The sequence below is a fragment of the Colius striatus genome, chromosome 12 (genome assembly GCF_028858725.1).
Source record: "Colius striatus isolate bColStr4 chromosome 12, bColStr4.1.hap1, whole genome shotgun sequence".
Lineage (NCBI taxonomy): Eukaryota > Metazoa > Chordata > Aves > Coliiformes > Coliidae > Colius > Colius striatus.
The window spans coordinates 6,195,202-6,217,969 of NC_084770.1; the positions used below are offsets into that span (position 1 = coordinate 6,195,202).

The 22,768-nt window shown below is 43.0% G+C and overlaps 1 protein-coding gene across 1 annotated transcript in view; it reads right to left on the reverse strand.

Moving 5' to 3' along the window:
- The window catches only part of DIS3L2 (DIS3 like 3'-5' exoribonuclease 2), a 188,814-nt gene that overhangs the window by 161,575 nt on the left and 4,471 nt on the right, over nt 1-22,768 (reverse strand). Inside the window, exons 3-5 of the mRNA XM_062006087.1 lie at nt 7,503-7,661; nt 7,068-7,210; nt 1,368-1,421 (exon numbers count right to left, since the gene is read on the reverse strand). Of these exons, the coding sequence (XP_061862071.1) occupies nt 1,368-1,421; nt 7,068-7,210; nt 7,503-7,661 (356 nt within the window). The remainder of the gene's footprint in view (nt 1-1,367; nt 1,422-7,067; nt 7,211-7,502; nt 7,662-22,768) is intronic.

The following is a 22,768-nucleotide window of genomic DNA, read 5'->3' on the forward strand; positions in this document are numbered from 1 at the left end:
CCTCCAATTATGGCAAATGATGTTATATGAAGGATAAGCTTCCTAAAGCATCTGTTAAAGTGAGGGGTCTGTCCACACCAGACAGCCATCTTCATCCAGATCTTGGTTCTGCTTGCTCTCAGGAACAAGGCTAGTTCTGGTATTCAGCTCTACAAAAAGCAGGAAAGTAGGAAGATAGCCAAGATAACAACAAGCTAACCCTCCTTAATGTATGTTTTCCTTTATGTAGAGCAGTGAGCCATCGACTGCACCAGGCAAGAGCTGGACACTAGGTATGACTGGGGTGAAGCTCCACATCCAGCTCAACTCATGGCAGTAGCTGGATTTCTCATTTAACCTTGCATTTTGTAATTTCAGAGAATATGTTTAACAGCTTATGCTTATCGCACCAACAAGGACACCTGTAAAGGAAGGACCACAGTTCCTCTTGCTTACATGTACAGTGCTGCTCTGATGTACCTCTTTCACTAGGTAATCTACTTTATGCATCCCCAAGCTTCCATCACCCCTGTAATACTAACCTTCTTTAACAAAACAGGCTCCAAAACATTATCCTAAATCAACAGCCTGAACGAACAAAGCCACGAATGTCAAGGCTTTCAGTCCAGGCCTCAAAACAATAGCACTGTCAGTAGCAGGGACAACAGAGTCAGTGTTTCACCATCTCAGAGCAGGCTCTGCTTTCTCTCCCCCACGTCAACAAAATATTTCAATCTGAAACTCTCTCTCATTGACAGTAACATTTTGACCAAGTCAGTTCCAGATAAAAAGTCTTGGCTGTGCCAGCTGTGAGGTAACCTTCTCTACTGGAAATCCCTGAAATTGCAAGAGTCTTTCTTTTCTGTCAAAAAATATGGAAAGAAGAAAAGAGACATGGGCCAGCCCCATGTGCCACAAGCACATCCCAAGCCAACCAAGATTCAGTTTGTGCAAAAGCGGGCACATGAAAAGGAATCACGCGTATTACTTCTGGAATGTCTTTTCAAATGAGCTCATGCAGCAGATCGAAAATGGAGAGCATATTTGTTTAGGGAAGATTAACTTAAATCAGTGGAAAATCTATAAAACCTCTGCAGCCATAAACCAAGGGTTTCCAGCTATGCTATCTGGTGGTCCTCAAACCTGACTTCAGCTGGCTTCTGTGGGACTCAGCAGTATCCCTGATCTCGGCACAGGTTAAGCAAGTAGATCTCCGAGGTATGAATAAGCAGGATTTGTTTGGGAATATTTGAATTTAAAAGAAAATACAGATCATATTCATTTATTCCACCTCGTTCACCTCTGAGTGACCTTTTGTGCACAGCATAACTCCTATTCTTAATGCACCTTTACTTATGAACTTTAAAGCATTATAAAATTACACTTACTGGAGACGGAATGAAGGCTTCATGGTACTTCTTAGGATTTATTCTCAAGGGCCCCTTAAAAAAAAAGAGAAGAAGGAGAAAGATTATGCCTGACTCTTATTAATTTTATATAACATCAGTTAAATTAGAGAGCTGTAGGTAATATATCTACTGTGAAACATGAGAGATACATCTAAATTTCCATTACACATTTCAAGTCTTGACAACTTAGCATCTGAGCAATTTCAACCCAAAAGGCAGTTTCATGATAGGCTTAAGCTGATGTACTGCAGCCTGTCACCAAAGAGATGTTGAATTGTTAGTTGTTGCTGCTACTGAGTGAACTGAGGATCCAAACCCTCCTGTTCTCTTCACACATTTTCTGCTGAGCATCCACACAACTTCATTAACAAACAGACAATAGAAATAATTTGTTTTGCAGAATACTGGGTTTGGTTTTTTTGGAGGACAGGAGGAAAGAGAAAAAAGCTGATCCATTGAGCTTGCATGGCAGTACATATCAGCCTTATGGAGTTCTGAGTAGTTAGGCTGCTCCTGCAAACAGGCAGTTGCAGTAAATCTATGACAAAGAACATTTCCAAAGAAGAATCAAAAGGATTTTCCAAAAACAAACATTTAAAGTCTACAGGATTAAATTCTGTTTAAGCACATTTAAAGTCAAACTATCTTAAACATATTTGAAACTCCATGGTCAATCTATTTCTGCTTTGTTATCTGCCAACTCAAAGCTCAAGTCACCAGCAACAAATACAGACCAACCCCGCCAAAGTAAATCAACCAATTTTCCTGGTCCATCCAAGAGAAAGGGAGAGCCAACCAAGGACTTAGAGGCTACACAACAATCCCAAGAGGGTCCTGGGAACTGATTCAGGTGACTGCAGTCCAAACTGCAGTTGAATTCTTAGGGAAAGACAACTAGGTATCTGCCTTCAGCCAGCCTTCTGCTTTGGGATGAAACTTTAAAACTTTCTCCACTCGTGTATGTGCAGTAACATTGGCCAATTTGTTACACGAGCAGATTCCATCTGTTTGCACTTCTGTGTTAAGCAAGCATAGGAACCCCTCACAGGAATTGCTTCCTTAAAAATTTACTACAGCATATAATTTTTTTATGTATTCTGGGAAAGACTCCGACGATAGGAAAATAAAGCTGATTACATGCGAAAGTCTTGCTGCCCTGAAGAAGAATTCATAGATTTATGGTTTTCCATTGTTTTTATTTGCTTAACTTTGGAAGTACTAGCACCATATAGTCTATATTCTTCAGGCATCATTTGAACACTTTGCTGCAGTGTCTTATTTGGTGCCTTATGTAACTAGTATTAACGAGCACACAAGCCACATGAGAGGCACTACCCAGGACAATAGCACAAACACAAAGACGACGCAGTGGGAGCAACCCTGGGGATACTTTATGCTCAGGCAAGGCGAGAGCGAACTCTCTGTCATCAGCCTCTATTAGCGCTGGTACCCACTGATGGAAAACTCTCAGTGGTCTTTTTTCTCTCCTCATTTCCCAGAACCAGCCATCAAAAACGATGTGCTGTTAGTAAAGGAGGCTGCTGTGGAGAGAAAGAGATGGAAAGGGATAGTTGCTCTGCCTTGATAACAAGTCAAAACAATTCCCATACCAGCATCTACCCATCAGCAGAAAGCAGATGAGGCGATATCCCATGTTACTCTGCAAAATCCTCTTGTATAGTTTGGGACAGCTGTCAATCAGCCAGGTGCAAATGCCCCTTATGCCCATGAAAAATGAGGTTCTGTGCCCATGGCCAGAAGGCACTGGAGCAGCTACAGGCACACAAACATCCAGCTACAGCAGACACAGGAGCAAAGTGTTACCGTGTCTCTCATCCAGCAGCTTTCTTGACATTTTATACATGCTCCCTAATCATGAGCAGCGTTAGAATTCTTACGTCAAGCAGCATTAACATACTTCATCTCTTTCCTCTATGCAAGGAACTCCCAAAACCTCTCTCGGAAAGCAGATGGGCCCTATTATCTGTGCCTATGAAAATCCTATTTACAATGTTGTACATTTCACGCTGTGATATCATATCTGGAACCAGTCACTCTCCCCATCTGCAACGAACAACTGTTCTCATATGTGTATTAGGGGGTGAGGATCTGGCTGCGGAGTCTCATGATGTCACACCAATGTTGTATTATTTTACAATAGCTTGCAAATAATAGCTGCTATATTTATCAGTGTTTTTATGTCAGTAGGGCCCTTGTTTTGAAAGGGAAGAGAAAGGTTTGCAGGAAGGTTTCTAAAACACTTTCTGATGATTCAAGCCAGCTTCACACATACTTGCCAAAAAAGGTTTCTAACCTTAATTGAGCTTTCCCAGCAAGATACAAAAGGGTCATGATTTTTCAAGTTGCTCTGCCAGAACCAGGGTAGGCAATACTCAGACTAAACTTCAAGTATCTAACAATCAAGCAGTTTTTAACAGCTATCATAACACATATACTTAGATTTGTTTGTATGTCCAAAACACCAAAGAAGGTCAGGGTTCAAGTATTTGCTTAGTAGTAAGGCCACCTTTGACAAAACAATCCATGAAGATCAGAGAAACCCTAGCCTTCATATCCACAGATGAACAGCTTTCCAAGGCAAAACACCCTCTTAATGACAAAGCAGGCTTGCTCCGCCTGACCCCAGCAGCCCTGCAGGGAGGGTCGGGGAGACGCTGGAGCAGACATGAGTTTCTGGCTGGTGCTTCACAGGATGATTATGGTCCTTTGGGTCAACGTTCCTTCATACATAACCTGACTTCATCTGTTGTGTATAGCCAACACCATCCGCTTACGTAACTACGCGGAACTTATTCAATCTTGTTTGCCCTCCGAGCGGACGATGGGATTCCAACTAACCTGATACATTTGCTCACTGCAGACAGTTTTACAGGCAGGGAAGTGGGAAGTCTATATACCTGAGCCTCAGCTCAGAGCCCCTTTCTCCTGGAAGGCTACTTCCGCACACATGGCATGATTAAACAAACCCAGCAGTCCGCAGGGCACACTTCTCCTTGCTCCTTATCAGAAACAGAGCTACGTCAGATACCTTGAGCCATTAATATTACTGACAGACGTCAGCACCCATAAAGATAACACTTCTTCTTCCTGATCTAGAGCTGTTTAATCTTTGTGGCACTCGTGTTTTATCTGAGTGATCTCCATGCCTGCCAGTGGTTTCCATGGGTTGAGCTTTCAAGAGCATTTAGTTGTGTAGCTTAACTGCCAGGGTCCAGCAACATCCTCACTGGTCCTGGTAGAGTCTTTCCTCTCTAACAGATCTCTCAAGTTCTCACACAAGTAGATACAGATCCAGTGTTTCCAGGATGCTTCTGGGGACAGTCCCTGCTCAGAGAGTCATGCTTCTCTCTGGCTAACACTCAAGTTGGCTCATGAACACCAGATCAATAGATTTGTTCTCTTCCACAGTCTCTTGTGAAGCATTTTTGCAGGTTACCATGCCAAACCAATGCCCTGCTTTAGGAGATGAACACAACAGCTATTTATTCACTATGTCTCTTGTACATCACAGTAATGAATGGACAGATATTCATCACAGTTGTTTCCAGGATCTCACCTACCCTGCTTGAGACTGCCATGGTGAATGGTCTTAATGAGATCATAAGGATGAATGGGCTGAGGATGAGTGATGCTGAGCCGGGATGCCCATGATCTGACACTCAGCCCTAAATGATTAAATCCGGCTTCTACAGCCTCAGCTGCTTCCCTGAAACATGGAACTGGATGAAAGGAAGAGATCCAGCCTAAGAAAGCACGTATGACTCTTCCAGTTACGCAGCACATGACCCAGAGTAGACACTACGCATTTACAACAATTAGGGCTTCTTTGCCAAAGAGCATGCAATCACAGGTCCTCTGGGACTCAGCATTTCACTGGGATTCTCAGGTAGTAGTCATAGTCTGATGTGGCTCATCAGCAGCTGCACTCAACCTCATAGGCAGTCTACACACGCTGCACATAACGCTATCAGCCTGCATTACTGGAAATGGGTGCCAAAACCACTCCCCTAAGGTAAGGTAGAAGCTTTAGCTGCTACCATATGCCACTGCAGCCATGGGAATGAAGTCACAGCCTGGGGCTCTCGTTTCTCTCTTCACCATTTGCTTTCCATTGTAGATGTCTATGATGGTCTCAAAGGCACTGGCCTAAGGGCTGGCTAGCCCAGTGGATCACTCTGACCATCAGCAGGGATATGCCATATAGTCATCTTTCTGAAAGCTCAGAGCTCATCAGATTAGTTTACAGAATGGAATGAGGCAGTCTTATATGTGGAATCCTTATCACATCTCCAGAAATTATGCCATTATATCATTACACAAAAATTAATATACAATTATAACAAGAAATCAGACAAAAAGTGAAGTGATGCAGTTTGCAGCTTCAATATCTTGATGAATAAGTATCCCAGCCTCATCAGCATTACAACACAAATGAAATGACAATACAGTAGTGTGTGTTTGGGTGAAAGATGTCTCAGCCTGTCTGTAGTGCCCTCGTTGAACTTCCACCTGTCTTTTTCTCCAGCCCGTCTGATCTCAGCAGGACACCAGGTATGTCCTGAAGAACATCACACCATGTCAAGGACTGTACTCCAACTGTGTTTTTAAGAAGTTATCCTCTTTTCCTACTCCTCAGTGACTTCAGCCCTGCCTGCCTTTATGTAAAACTCCTGAGATCCAGCTACCCACGCAAATTGCAGGTCCACCCTCACATTTTGCTAGATATTCAGAGAAGAATTGCTGTCTAATTATGGCTGCAGTTTTGCTGCTCCAAATGGAAGCACAAAGTCCAACCTTTAACCTTTAGAATCTGTAAAATGAGAACATGCTTATTACTAACCGTTCAAGGCAAATAACCAGACACACACACAAATGACTTTCTGTATCTCGACGGGCTCTTCACCTCCATCTATTATCTGTGCCCAACTTCAGTAAAACATACACTGTCATCAGTGACTAGGTCAGCCCTATGACTCTAGGGGAGTGCAAAAAACCAAATCATGCAAACAAATCAAGGGTCCAGTACCACTGCCTGGCTATTTGATATTGATTTAACCCGTTGCATCATCGTTTATAAGAAGTTATCGCAATGCCTTGATAGGCACAGCCCTCTGAAACCACAAGGACCACAGCAGTACTTGCACTACCACTCTTTTTTGTGGGAGAGAACCTTTGGGAAGATTTGATAAATTGAAAAACAAGGAGTAGATCTGGAATCACAGGCATCTGCACCTCATTGCTGAGGACTAATGAACATCTTGGTGAGTCGTTCATCTCATTAAGGGCATTTATTTTTACAACAAAGACAGAGGCTGCCAGTACCTGTTGTATTTTTGAGCACTTGCAAAAGCAAGTATCTCCACAACAATGGCTACCATAGGTAGCAGACCATCCAACCAGAACTCTGCAACTCATCATGAATGTGAATCTGGGATTTTACAGAACATGCCATTAAACCAAAGACAGCACTTCAGTTGAACACAAAGGATTTCATTCCACTTCTAGAACATCCTGAGAAGGGGAGAAAAACATTCCTCTAGCATCTCTAAGTAGTACATCGATTCCCTGTCATGTAACCAACTGACATTGATTTCCATCAACTGCCTGTGATTTCCACAGATATATCACAAGAGCACGGGTGTTGTAGGTTCCAAGCACCTGAATTAGTTCTCCCCTTTTCAGTCCTGCTGAAACATCTTCTTTTGACATGTAGGCTTCAAATATACTCCTCTTCCTCCCTCGAGTGGGTTTATTTAGATTCTTTTTATCACCTGGTGTTGGGACAGCAGCATGGGATCGTCCTGCAAACAAAAATTCATAAGTGTTATCTTGCCCACCAAATTTGTCTTATGTATCTTAACAGCTGCTGTACAGAGCCTTTGTGTTCAAAGTTGAACTTAAACAACAGTTTGCCTAGAAATACTGGCACCCAACTTCAGAGCACCAAAAAGCTTAGAGTAATCAAGTAATAGACAATCTTTTACACCTTATTTTAGAGCTAAGAGTATTTATCCCAGCCCATCTCCTAATAGTGCTGAGCACATGTTTCAAGGCAGCTTCTTCCTGAAGCGTGTATATACTCTGCTTTAATACCTCTGGGAGTTCCCAGTTGTCTAGGATTTATTCTGCTGTCTGAATTGTTCATTGTTTCTGTCTGTGATTCAGAGAGTTGCCTCTTCCTATCGAAGTTCTGGGGAGTTCTTGCAGATTCAGAGTTGTTTCTGGTCCTTGCAAACCCTCTCTTTTCTGCACCTGAAATCAAACACAGGTTTGAAATAATAGGGGAGGGAAGAGGAATCCCATTGCCAGCTTGCGGTCTGGGTGAAACTCATGCTCTGCAGAACTTCAGTACAAGTCAAAACTGTGAGTCACGCTCTTTTATCCAAAAGAAGAGATGTCTTCATTAGTTCATTTGTAATCTGTTGGCTCTTTGTGTCTCTTAATCCACCACTAACTTATTTTAGCATAAATAAAACTGTGGAAATTACCATACTAAAGCTGGATACAACCTTTCCAAAATCCTGGGAAATTCATTAAAATGTATAACATGTGAAATTGTTAAACTTGTTTCCAAAGCCTCCACTCCATTAAGCCCCCAAATAGTGAGAAAATATAACTTCCCCACATCCTACAACTTAATTAAGTAGCTCGGGAATCAAGGAGGGGAGGAAAAAAAGAGAAGAGCTCTCAACAACCCACTCTGGAATAAACTTTTGAGCAGAATGGTAAACAATGACAACACAAAGAACTGCCAAGGCTCCAAACATCCAGTTTGTTCAGTAGGCCACCACCACACAAAACTGTTCTACAAGGACTCACCCCTTCCTTCCCTGCCATCACCTCAGTCCCTTCCCTACAGCCAGGAGAGCAAGCAGCAGCTTCCAAAGTCTATGCCAACGCTGTTCCACGGATCAGCACATTGGAATGCAACCCAGCACCGTGCAGCTGCCCTCTTGGCCCTCCACCTGGATACTAAACATGTCATCACAGCTCTGCCTTCCAGCCCCTCCTGGCTGTGCTCCCTGGGTACAAGCTTGTACCTGCAAATCAGAAAATGTGCAATGCCAACTTATTTGCACCGGGGCTGTCCAAGTTACAAGGCAAATTTTTAACGTGTGGTATCCTTCACAAACGAAATTGCAGATTGCTTCACAGAATTAAACTGCAGCAGGAGGAAAAAGAATGTTTAAATAGCTGTACTTAAGCAGAGATCTTTAAAAATATAGTACAGTAAGAAAAAACTGCTACTTTGCCCAGTTACAGACAAAAAGCAACTTCCATATGTAATAACAGGCAAACCAGCAGGAGGAGGGAGGGATCCTCCCAAGTCAGGAGACGGCAAGACAGGCAGAGGGACAACTCAAGGCGCCAGCTCGGACCAGCCCAGGCAGTGTCTCCAAATGGGAGGCTGAAATGAAGAGGGGGGGCCCCTCTGTGTTCAGTGATGATAAGGATAAAGGCAATGGATATGGGCAAAGTAGTTTGGCCTCCTATATGCCCAAAAGAGGGTTTGAGAGCTGTAACACTGGCAAGAGTATAGAGGAAAGTTTAGTTTGTAACAGATGCAAACAAGGCAATTCTACCTGTATGGACCACATGACTAGAAGGAACTAAAATTAACTGATTTGCAAATGCCTAGTGAATTGACTTGCAAATGCCCCAAGGGTCAGGAGATTAAGTTCAAAAATAGACACTAAAGAAAAAACATGGACTAGTGATCTGAGCAGAATAGGTTTTGAATTGGCACCACAGTTTGCTCTGGGTAGGGTTTTTTAAGACATTTTGGTGAAGGACTCTTGACTTAAACAGGCAGGATCTTAGGGACAGTATTAAAAAAACAAGGCACTAGGTTGATCACACAATCTGCTTCGTTGGAGGTTCTTAGAAATAGGGGAGACAGACCTCTGCCAGAGTTAGACTGAAAAGAGTAGTTTTTTCCTTGAGGCAGTGAAATGGCTTACACGAGCTCATAAGGTCCTCTAAAGCCCTCGTTTCTATGACAGCAAGTCAGAAAATACTACTATGAATTAAAACTCAGGATACAAAGGAGGCTGAACTTTAACATGTAATTAAGGGGCTGGAAAAAAAAAAAAGAGCAGAAAACGAAAATGCAGGGATGGGAAAAAAGAGGAAAAAAATGTCTAATGGGTTGTGAAGGGGGCTGAGAGCCAGAATTAGGCACTGCAGAGAAAGCTGCCCCAGCACCTGCTGTGGCATCGGTTTAGAAAGTTTGGGGCCACTGCTGTCAGAAATAATGCACAACAACAGCAAAGGGTGTAGAAGTACCTTTCCATGCCAGAAGGGAGACATGCAGAGAGGCACTTGCATGTTTCCAACACTGAAGCCTTTGGCTTGCTCTCCGGTGGGATTCTTTCATCTACTCTGACTCGGGCATGAAGAAAAAACGCACTGAAAAGAAGAAACTCTGCTTTGCCATAGCTGGCTTACAAGCCAGTTTACACACAGCCACTTTGGATAAGTATTTGATCCTGTTGGCGTGACATTTAGAGCTAAACAAAACCACCCCTGTTACAAAGCCACAGACAACTGTCACAATTAGCATTCAAGTGGAACACATCAAATTCTGCATGACTGTAATTTCTTGTATTTCTCCTTTTAAAAGGGAAAGAGCTGACTACAGGTTGCCATCTGTTTCAACTAGATTCAACATTTGCTGCTGTAATGCACCTGTCTCCTCAAACTGGAAGTTAGAAATACTTCTCATGATGAGCTTTCCAGCTCTCCCTGCTCCCCAGCATTAATATTTTTATGGATAAACAGACATCATTCTGCAAAGCAAACTAACTTGACTACTCTACAGATAGCATAGGATATATTGAGACAATCCTTTCTGAAACAACTGCTATCACAAACTTGGTTAAACTCTATTCCAGTATCAGGTGTGTCAGAAACGTTACTTCTGTGATGCTGAGTCATGTGATTTGCAAGATTACAAAAACTCTTCAGGTAAAATGTCACACAAACTGTTAACATATTCTAGGCATTAAAACAACCAATGACTAGATAGATTAATAAGCCAACAGAATTAAGAGTAAAAATAAATTCAGTAGAAGGGAGGATAAGCTACAGTGACTGAGAACTGAGGTTGGCTGATACATCCCAACAGGAGAGGCTTGAAGCAAGCTCAGTGCAAACACATCTGCACGTGTAGAATCACTCAGGCTTGAACACAGAGCAATTCCAATGCAAGACACACAAGTATTCACAACACACAGCACATGCAACATGTTTGGATGTGTTAATGTGGCTGCACAGATGATGCAGAGCTGATCTCTGTAGATCCAGTCACCATCTACCTGAGGTTTCTGGACATTATGCCATTTATGGGAAATAATATAGGAGTAATGTTGTGTGGAAAAGTGGTTGACCATTCATTACTTGAAGTCTTCTGGAGGGAAGCTTAGGTTGAAACAACTCCAATACCTGTATCAGGCAAGGAGGCTCCCTACAAAAGTGACACAGGGACACAGGAATTCCACACATGAAGCAGGGAACCCCTTCAAATTAACCAAGGGGAAGCACTGTGGAAAGAAGAAATGCACAATTCCCACCTCCACAGCTAGAGAGGCATGAAAAGAAAAGCGAGTGGCCTTTGCAAGCTTTCAGCATAGTCCACAATCAGAGACTGACTCACTTTTATTTTCAGCATGGGCACCAGGAAAAATAGTGGAAAGGATAGAGCTGGAGGCTGGCTCCAACCCAGGAGCCTGGTCCAGCAGCAGCGGGTGGTTGAGCTCTGCTGGAAGAACAGCACTGGAGCTCAATTGAGAGTCCAAGCCATCGCACTTCATCTCCGTCACAACAACGATGACATCACACAATGGCACATTTTGGTCTTTAAACCTAAGTACCTATTAATCTTTTCTTATTTTGGAAAAACAAAATGTATGCAGGCAGCTTCCCAGAATGATTGATCTGGCTTACAGCAAGAGAGGAGGCGAGATGTTTTAAATCAGCTTCCTTTGACATAATGTATACAACATCACTCTGCAGTTTAGGTTTTGAGAACTACAGCATTTAATTACATTTACATCTATCAGTCAGTTGATCAACTAGATGGTCAACTAAATCAACTAAAACGTTCAACTAAACATGAAGTTAGCACGGTCAGAAAGTCTTTAATTTTCTATTAAAATTTGCATATTGCTTTACACAAGAAAGAACAGAGACCTTCAATTTTATTTACCAAAATTAAACCATTTCCAACTGCTCTCTGACACTGGACAAGCTACTTGATTACTACCAGAACAGAAGGAAAGTACTCCTGACTGAATTTTCATTAGCACATCCATGACTCCTTGGATACCCCCCATTCAGGGTATGACAAGAATTAGTTTTACTTGAGACATCTAAGTGAATTCAAAGATATTGATTGCATTCCCCTTTCCTGTCAAAGGGCATCTACCTTGTCACTAGCCATTTTTACTTCTAAGTAAACTTCAAGCCTTGTCACCATCTACGTTATTTATATTTAACCCAGCTCCCTGGGGTGATGCCCTCACAGTCCTGGCCACAAGGATTGTGCTGTTAACACTTCTGCAGGTTTAGGACTCTCACCACACAGACAGCTCTCTCAACACATAATGGTTCCTTTTATGTTTAAGAAAAAAGTTATGTTGAAAGCATTGGACAGAACAATATTGTTACAAGCTTCTTCAATATGAAATACTTCCATCCTCTACTTACTTTTATCAGTCCATGGCTGGGCATTGACACCACCTCTAACTCTGCTATTGCCAAGAGGATTTTCCGTTGCTTCCCAGCATTAGATCATGATCTAGATATGCAAAAGAATCCTTCAAATACCCACCCTTTACCGCTAGCATAAGTGTGAGAAGAAACAGAAGCATATCCCCAGACCTGATAACATGCAATAGAACGATTTGTTATCAGTTAATGAGACACTCTCAACACACGATTACTAAATATTTGTCTGTATTTTTGCAGTGTTTCATTTCATTGCTGACACATTTCAGTGACTTAAACCAATTTCCTCCAAACCTTCCAAGAGGTTCCCTGATAGTTAATTCTTCAAAACAATCCAGCTATGCATGTAGTAAAACACTAAGGATACACCCATGAGCTAGACAGCACAGCAGTTACCAAATGAAGGGCCATCCAACACTGCTTTACCTCCAAAAGCAGGTATTAACCAACTAAACACAACAAGAGCTACTTTGATGCCAGTCCCTGCTTGGTCCTACACTCCCACTAAAGTCAGACGAGGTTAAGCATGGCAAGAAAGCTCAATAAAGCATGTTTCTGCTCATCCTTACTAGAGACTTCTTGAATTGGAATCCAACCACGTGGCAAGCCAAGACTCATCACCTGAGAGACCTACAAATTCACATTGGGCCCTGGCTCCTCGCAGAGCTGGCAAAGGAAATTTTAGAAGCCATCAGATTTGGTCTTTTAGCAAATCAACACTCTCTACAACCTGTTAGGAAGTTCTAGCTGCAACTTTGAGCCACTATGATGTATACTAGCACGTATTAGTAGTCTGAATACAAGAGTTCTGCCTTGTTTTGGAAAGATATCTTGGGACCCAAGTACTACACAGCCCCTGAACAACCCACCCCATGTACTTTTGTGAATGCAACTCTGCCAGCTTTGGTGAGCTGGGGGGATGCAGTTCCTGGCTGGTAGTTCTGGATAGGCACAGACCTAGTGCTGATACTGTTGTACCAGGCAACTATTCATTTCCTTCTCCAAAGTCAAATAAACTCTACTAGCAAAAGCATGCTCTGCCAGAACAAACTGCATTAACACCGGGGTGGTTTTGTTGGGATCCCCACGTCTTCCCCTTTCATATACTTACACAGGCAATTTAAAAGCTATTTGATATTTTTTTGCTGCTCAAAGCAGCCTCAAAAGTAATTCCCTCTCAAATATTCAAAGTCCAAACACATTTGTTGTTTTTAATTTCTAGCACACTAGTGCCATGCAGTATATGCCATATTACATAAATGACTAACTAAAAAACTCCAAGCACTTCAGTGACTAATACAATGTCCAGGATCAAATTACCATACAAAGGCAAAAACAAGGGGCAAAACCAGCAAACACCAATGAAGTGATCTCAAATGTGAGTTATGTCAACAAAAAACATTGGTCACAGACAGAAGTAACTAGCTATTTATGTTTTGTGAAACATTTTACAGATTTAAGAGATTAAATGTTGTCCTAATGGTAACAGCCAAGTACTTTTTTTGTTCTATTTCATTTTAAAAGGAAAAACATGAAGACAGCTGTTGGTGTAGCTGCTCAGGGAAAGAGCTCTGTACCAAGAAAAAAAAAAAAGACACTCTGGGACAATATCTGAGGTAAAGCTCTGTGCTAGAGCCTCAACAACACAAATAGGACCAAAACCCATTCACCACACTCCCCACAAGCTCAGCCCCGCTCCAGCCTGTGCTAGGAACAGCTGTGCCTCAACAGCACTCTCAACAGGAATTAGATGAGTTCAGAGTTCTGCAACAGCCTTGGAACGGAATCACCTTCATGCATTTCACTGTATCTTGAAGCAAAGAGGTTAAAGTAAATGGCTCAAGATTAAAGACAAAGCAATAGAGAGAAATGAGGATGTCATGGGAAAGAATTCATTAGGAGATGTAGGAGTGGAACAGTAAGACTTGGAGATACGTTATCAGCTCAGTGAGGTTTCATTGCACCAAGGAGACTTTCAAGAGATAAACCTGGTAGGCAGTATTTCAGACGCTCAATCTGGGTTCTGTGAGAAAGTGAGAGAGTCCATTCTCCTTATCACAAGCAAATTAGGAGACATCCTTCTCTAATCAAATGTAAACTCAAAGAACCCTAAACTGGAGGTTCTGCAGTATACTCCTGTGCTCATTCCAAGCCTGACCACAGAGCTAAAGGGAGTTCCTACAACGTTGCCGTGAGTCCTCCTCAAAAATAACCAAGGATACGAGTGATCTGAAATTATCTTGATGGCTGAAAAGTAAGGTAAACTTCCAGGAAAGGGAATGTCTTGGTGGAAGTGCAAAAGGACAGTGATGTGACAGCACTGTAGGGATTTAGGCAGATGGCAGATTGCATAATTAAGTTTAAACTTAATTAAACAGTCATTCAAAGAAGAGAAACAATGTAGACCTACATTTGCATGCACAGGCTCAGCCAAAATGTAAATTCTATGCAAATGCCATGAACTGAGTGGATGATGTATTGAAATCCAGCTGCCAGAACTAGTTCTCATGCCCACCAGCCTCCACTAATTGACCCATTACGATGGGCCACCAAGGCCCAGCCATGGCATAAATCTGAGCTGTAACTTTCCACCATCAAGACAAACCAAAATATTACAAGAAGACAGTGAAGGCCTGTCAGCACAGCACTTAGATGTGATTTCAGAAGTGATTCAAAGCAACCCAGTCTCTAACAACAGTCAACTGGTTACCAGCAACCCTACATGAGTTAATGCAGCTCCACCTATGCAGCTTGTCCACCACTGCCTTCGTGCACCAGGACACAGTTCAGCTGTGAGTCACACGTGTACCTGGGAACAAATCTCTTGCTCTGCCTCTTTGAAGGTGATTCCCTAAAATATTTTGGGCAGAAACTCTGCATAAATCTGCACAGAAGAGTTGAACATCCAACCAAAAAAAGCACAAAGCGAATCCTAGCTACATGGGGGACAAGCTGGCTGCAGAAAGGCAGCCTCCCCCCAGCCAGCAACCCCCAGATGGGGAAATACAGGCTGTCATGGTTTGTGAGTTCACGGGACCATGAGCTGCTTTTGGAGGTGACCATGCCACTGTAGCTGGTTGTAGAAGACTCAGACATTCAGCACTCTTACAAGACACTGAGGAACAAACATTACTATTTAAGGATAGAGGTAACAAAAGAGTGGAGTAGCAGTGGAGTCTCCTTCCTTTGAGGTCTTCAACACCCACCTGGACTCATTCCAGTGCAACCTGATGTAGGTGGGATCTGCTTCTGCAGGGGGGTTGGACTAGATGATCTCTAAAGGTCCCTTCCAACCCCCACCATTCTATGATTCTATGTCCATGGCTACTCAGGAAATTAAGAGCAGAGACAGATGCTCCTTTTCAGACCCATGAAAATAAGGTGGGATGCACATGTTGCCACCCCTCTTTTGCTTTACGCTGCACATACTTATTTTTAAACTCCTGCATTGCATGGTCCCAGATGTCAATATGGAACTAGGAAAAATGAGCATGTTCTTGCTGACTTTGGCTTTCTGAAAGGGCCTGTGCTTTGAAAGAAAGAAAAATGCACAATGGATTCTTTCTGCTGTGGAAAACAATGCTGTGGAAACTGCTCCTGACCGCCAAGATCATGTGCCCATGACACCATGCTTCCCCTTCCAAAACACTTCCAAGCATCCTAATACTTGCAGGATTTTGACTTCAGTAACCCAGACAGTAACTGCAGTTTTATTCAGCTCCTCAGCAGGGTTTGTGTTGTAGGAATACTACACGAGCACGGGAGCCAAAGATACCATTCCGGGCTCTGAACTAAGGGTTGGTGACGAAACTCATTTAGTAGCAATAGACTAAAAGTTTATCAAAATAGTTACTGTGCTCCAGCTGCGTGCAGCAGCACAGTGGCGTTGTCAGGGAGGGGATATAGCTCTTCTGGTTTTCAGGACTCTCTGTGAACCTGCTCCACCCTGCTCATGACCTCCTAACCACCTACTCCGCCTGATGACTGCAGTCCTCCAAGCTTCCTTCCACTCCTGCCTCGGGATGTGGGTCAGGGCCACTTCCACTGACCCTCATCCTTCCATTCTCCCAAAGCATCTTCCACAAGACCGTTTGCTCTTTGTTCCACCCAGCAACTATCTGTGAAAAACTTTCTTCAAGACTTCAAGAAAAACATAATATCGTGGAAGGACTCTCTTTGATTTCTCTGGGCTTCAGTAGTTCGAGGAAGGCAAGTTGCTTGAAGATCAGAGGAAGTCAAGAGGCTTTGAAAGGTAAAACAACTGATGAGAAGTGCTAACATACTAGAAGACATTAACGGCTGAAGAAATGAAAGAACTGCCTTCAGAGTCCCACATATCCCAAGGTCACCCAATGTGCTGCAGAATGAGACAATCTGCTGATGAACTGTTCCCCATACTGCCCATGCAGTGTAGTAGGTACATAATTCACAACCCTTCATAATGTGGGGAGGAAATGCCTAAAAATGTACAAAATGAACAAAAATGCATTATCACTGCAGGCTTGGCTCTGTAGAGAGACTGAAATATTCTCCAAGGCATGACCTGGCCCATCCATCTGTGGGCTGCAGCTGCTAGTTCAGCACCCTGGAAATTTTTAGTTTTGTCCCAGAAGACATTTTACATAACAGATCCCAACCTTTTCCATCTTGCCCCAGCCAAGTTTCAACCCTCCAGAGCTTGGATTTCCCCACAAAAAGGAGTTAGGGAAACACAGTCCACAGCATTTCCTTGAGCTAGGGGGCGTGAGGTGGGAGGGCAAGAGACAGGGCAGGAGAGGCAGAAGCAGAGGCTGGAGAGCAAGACAAAGAGTGAAAGCCCTGCAGCAGCCATGGCCTGGAGAGGAAATTAGGCATTGAAGCCAGTTTCAAGGCACCTCTCGTACCTACCCGGGTAGCCAAGGAGACACTTCAGAGATGATCTGAACAACAGGCCAGATGTGACTGGGGTGTGTGGGCTGGCTGTCCTCATGGATAGCACAGGGCTTTTTCAAATTAATTCCCATTTCAACTACAGCTTATTTCGAGGCTAGAACTTGTTATCAGGGCTCTTAAATGTGCCAGTGACAGCCCACATATCACAAGCCTTAGTAAAACTGTTCCAATGGTCATTCATCCTCCCTTCTAAATTGTGCTGTATTTTAAGCCTGGATTTGTTTAGCCTCAAATGCATTCTATCATAATCTGCTCAACTGAGTAGCCTATTATTGAACATCTGTTCCCCATGTAGGCATTTACTGAAAGCTCCCTCCCCCCAAGCATCTCTTTGATAAGTAAAGTAGGGCTCCTCACATCATTCACTCATGATTCCAGTGTTTTAATCTTCCTCGTGGTTGTCTTCTGCATATTCATCAATTCATCACCATCCACCCCAAACAGAGGGCATCACCACAGGGCACAATACTCCAGAAGCCGCTGCTGGCTGCTGCTGTGCCAAAGACACAGACAGTCCATCCTCCATCTTTCAATTCCCATGCTCGTACATTACCCCTTTGGCCACATTTCACAGGAGGAGGATGTTCAGCTGATTAATCCATCAAAAGCTCAAAACTTTTTCCAAGCTGTTGCTTCCCACACTGGGTTCCTTGCACTGCTGGCATGGTTCTATGCCGGCCTCAAATAGATTTTGTTTGCCTGCTCCTAGTCCACCAAGTGATCCTGACAGCTGCCAGTAACTGCCTCCCTTATTTGGTGCTCCCTGTCCCTGTGGTACTCCCTCCAAATCATCCAAAAAACATTTCAGTCCTACTTGTATGGTTTCTTCCTGATGATTGACAGAAGTATTAAACAGCACAGGGTCAGAACACCACAGTGGAGGAACCAGACACACCTGCTGGTAACAATTCTTAATTTATTGCTGCATTTCATTAGTTTGGTTAAAGAGGTTTTAAACCATTAGACAAGCACTGTGATTTTATTATGCTGACACACTAGGATCCATACTCACACCTTTATCATCAAACTCTTAATTTCATAAGGAACTGACACCTAGGGAGCCTCAATAGGATCTCTGTTGCATAAAGTGAAGACAAGTCACATTAAAGGTTTTAAACTAATTGAAAGTCAATTAAATTATTGTATCAGATTATTCTTTTCCTAGGATCAGCACCATCCTGACAGGCACAGGCAGTTTTCTGAGCCACACAATGAGGGCTAAAGAAAAAAATCCCTTAAAAAAAACTCAGGCTAACAGCAACAAGTGTTTCCACTGCTGAACATCTTCACATGAGCGCTCCTGTGTGAAGGAAGCTTCCTCATGAAGATGAAAGGTTTGCTGCTAAATGCAAGGGCTCCTGCTGCAGAGCTCAGCCCCACTGCAGCACAATGTGCTCAGGACTCTGGTAAAGGGCGCAGAAGGCAGTTATTAGATCACATACAAAAAACACAGTCCCTGCAAGGGCAGGATCTCATCTCCCCAAGAGAGGATACATCAGATATTAACTCACATACTATAGCTGATGTTAGCCAAAAACATTAGTTGCATAAGATTCAGGAATGCAACATATTTTTTTCTATCAAAAGCAAGAGAGAAATTTATGTTTGTGATGACGTTGCTAAACCATTAGAGAAAGGAGCATTCTATTTTCCATGTATTTCTCAGACGGGGCCATACAGTAAATCCAGTCTCCCCTCCTCTCTCGGATCTTATTACCGTGATTAACGTCATCTAAGGAACATCACATTGGACCTGGCAAGATTAGCGACGTTTTAAAGATTTCCACAGCAACCAGCATTCTCCATTTATTGAGCTGGTTCTGTGGCCTTTACTAGATTGCTGGCTCATATTTACTGGTGCCAGATAGGGAGATAACAGCATTCTTAGGTACTGAATTTCACCACACAAGAACTAGGAGACTCACCGCTAAAAAGTAGCATTATCTTAAATTTGACTTGCAAAAAGGGCAAAGGAAAAGCTGAGTTTCTTCCTCCAAAGTTCCCCCAGAGAAACAAAGGCAAATACAACATCTACTGCAGTGGAAAGACAAAACTCCTAATATTTTGTCATCTTGTTAAGGCTGACAGCTGTGCTCATCAAACTTGCAGGAAAGTCATTCCAAGATATGTTCTTTACCTATCCCGAACCTTTCAAATGTCAGGGTTGCAGCCACAAACACACCACCACCATCCAACAGCAACAATTGTTTTTTAAAGCTCTGATGCTAAACACCAGTCTGCTTGCCACTGACGCTCCTCCATGGAAGCTGCCCAAGCTGGATAAGTCCCACAGGCTGGGCAAATAAATGCCAAGTGTCAGACAGATAATAAATCAAGAAGGGCCGTAGACATCTTACGCCATTTCAAATGAGGCATGTTCTTACCCAGGAATTGTCTGTTTCTGCTCAGGGGGCATGCTGACCCTGACAGATGGGCAAGATACCTCCATCACATCATAAACTCGTGAAGCTTTTAGTGAGAGGAGCCTCAGGAGGCTACCTAGAGAAGCTGGCAGTGGTGCTCATCCCATATAGGCCGTCTGCAGATACAGACTGAAACTGCACATCTGGGAAACCTCAACCTATTTCACAGTAGTCAGCCTCCACAAGCACCCTGCTCCACCCAAGAGTTCAGCACCAATAAAGCCACCTCACTCCCAGGTACTCTAGCTCACAAGATCCTTTAAAATGAGGTGTGGCCAGGATATGGTGTTCCCAAACAGCACCCTGCACTCCACGTCTGGAGGAGAGTTCTCTTCTGTGGCTGTCTGGTTTTGAGGCTTTCCAGCAGACTCAGGAATGTGCTATCAAACAGCAACATAAAATCACAGAATCATAGAATGGTAGGGGCTGGAACATGCTCTCAAAAACAAGCTGAGAAGTTCACCTACTCAAAAAGCAACTGAAACCTTGCTGTCCTGAATAAAACACACAGCTTGGCCCGAAGCTTAATGACAAAGCAATGCATCACAGATATTTAAGATGAAGTTCCACTTAGCAGCCATGCAAATCTCAACTACGAGCATGTGACAAACAGATGCTGCAGAAAGAGTCGGTACTTCTGTCCTCAAGGAAAAGGGGGTTTTAAGCCCTTTTATGGCAGAAACATCAGTCAGTTTGAAAAGAGATTTTGATGACTAACTCTGGATTGAAGTGAGAATACCCACAGAGCTTTTGATCAAAACCAGGAAACAACCCAGAGGACTTCATAAAGCACTTTCTGTTAAGGAAGTTTAACCAAATTTTAGCACCCAAAGAATCAAGAGGATTAGAGATTTAGTGAAAAAAACAGCAGGAAATTGTATTAGATGAAAGACTATAATAGACATCACAATTTAAAGGGGGGTTTTAGGATTATTTTCTAGCTTACTGGGGTTTGAGAAGAAACTTCAGAACAGGAATCTTTAAGGTCATTCTGTGGATTGTGTCTATACGCAACTTTGTCTTTCCAAATCCAAGAGTGCTGACACCATAATCAGGAAACTGCAGGTTGGATTCACTCTGTGTCTGTTTCAGACAAGGGACAAAGGAGTTTTGTTCACGCTCGTCTCTCTCAACTGCAAAGTTTCCGACACTTAGGAAAAGCACTTACTATATGGAACACCAGAAGGGACTGTGACACCCTCTTAGAGCTCCAGAAACCACTGTGCTCTTCCCCAGGGCCATGGGAACTGCTGCCCCACTGGAAGAACATTGACAAGGACCAGTCCCTTGCTGCCCCCAGTCTGGCACAGGAAGGGTTTTCTCAGCCCTCCCTGTTTGCCTTCAGTTTTAGCACTGTCAGTTTTAGGGTCATTGAAAACCTGGCCACGGCTAAGCCTGAGATGAAGAGCTGTTAAGAAGAGGACAACGAAACAAAGCAATATAAAGAGATGCTTGGCTTTGAGAGTAGCTCAAAGAGCCTTTTGGAAAGCCTACAACAGCCTGAACAGAAGCAATTTGTGAGGAAATGTCACTACTGAAAAGATTATATAGCTCATCACCACGACATAAGCAATTCCTGCCACCACAGTTTCACAAGCCTTGATTTAAACTGATCAAACCAGACACCTGCCTATGCAAAGTATTATGACTTATATAAGCATCAAGAGAGAAAGACAAGCTTTGAAGTAAGAAAATATTAAGCCAGTACTGTGATGTGCGAGTTCTTATACCTAAGCACTTGCACACTGTGAAATCTTCATTTCACTTCAACAAGAGTGCTAAAATATACTCAAACTGAACAGCAGAAAAGGCATTGCTCTGAATTAAATGACATATTCCCCCTATTTTTATGGGATTTATATTTCTTTCCCAAGAAACACGTTTTCACGTGTTTGGAGTGTACCCAGTCTCAGCTACACTGGAGGGTGGCCGACGAGGCATGCAGGGGGAACAAGCAGAAGGGTGTCACCATTACACAAATACGTTTCCAACAATCTTCCCCACAGTGTGAGTTTTCCACCTGGGAGATCAAACACAGGGGTCAACATTTTCTGCTCTAGGTCTTTAAACAAAGAGTTTTCAAAGGGTTCCTGCAACCTCACTCCCAACTAGAGCAGGAAGGAACAGCAGGTGCTTGCTTTTGAAAGACGAAATATCTTCATTTTAGACTAAAATCCATGTAAGCACCTGTGGTTTTCATGGCTATAAACCATAAGCTGCCTAAGACACTCCATCTCTGTTTGCTGCTCTTCCCTACTTTTCAAAAGCTAAAGGGCAAAAGGCAGCAAACTATTATATTGGCGAGTATCATAAATAGTGTTACAGTGAAGCATGCAAAAACAAAACAAACCCTCACAAAAATCAAGCTCATTGACACATTTTAGCATGATCTGCTTGTGTTAAAACCTCTGTGATTTGTCTTGCAAGAACTTGTGAAAGTTTACCAGTTTTAGCACATTAAATGATGTCACAACCTCAAAAATACCCCAAACTCAGGGAAAAAAAAGCATATTACTTGTCACTCCAGTGACAAATCAATCTTGTAAAACTATGCTTTCTTTAAACATTTGCTTGATTTCCAATCCATAAAGCTGTGCTAGGCCTCAGGCCCATCTTACCCAGCTGAGAAATCGATCTCTTTTCTACTCGTTATGGAGAATTTAGTCCTGTGACATCTATGAGTTCCTCCGGTAGCAGCCCCTAAGCTCAGGCTCCCCAAGTATTTCACCATAAATAACACTCAGAGGATGTTTTAACCCATTATACTGAGAGATCAAATTTAAACTTTGGTTGCTTGCTGATGCTGTGCTTTGTTGTGGGTTTTTTAAACAACAAACCAATTACTTCCCACCAAAGCAGCCTTTGTGCCTTGAACTTCATGTTTAAGAGACATATTCACTTCACTACTGCAAGATGTGGTCTCTGTTACTAACAGCAAAACGTAGTGGAGCTAACACTCCACACTGGGAATTCGATATTGTGCAGGCATCTTAGTCGCAGAGTATTTGATGGAAAGGCAAACCAGCACTCCAGAGAAAAGCGTGACTCTGCCCGAGTCAGCTCACATCCAGCAGTCTTATTAATTTGGACTCTACACCACAGAAATTGGGCTCTCCTAGTTTTGAGCAGATGCTGGAAGCAGCAAAGCCACATTCACAGAGCTTAGGCCAGGGGATGAGGTCCTGCCAGCACCAAGCTGGCTCCACATGAAGCCATCTGCACATGCCGGATGGCTTACTTGTAAACCAGGACAAAGCCACCCACAGGTAACCAAGG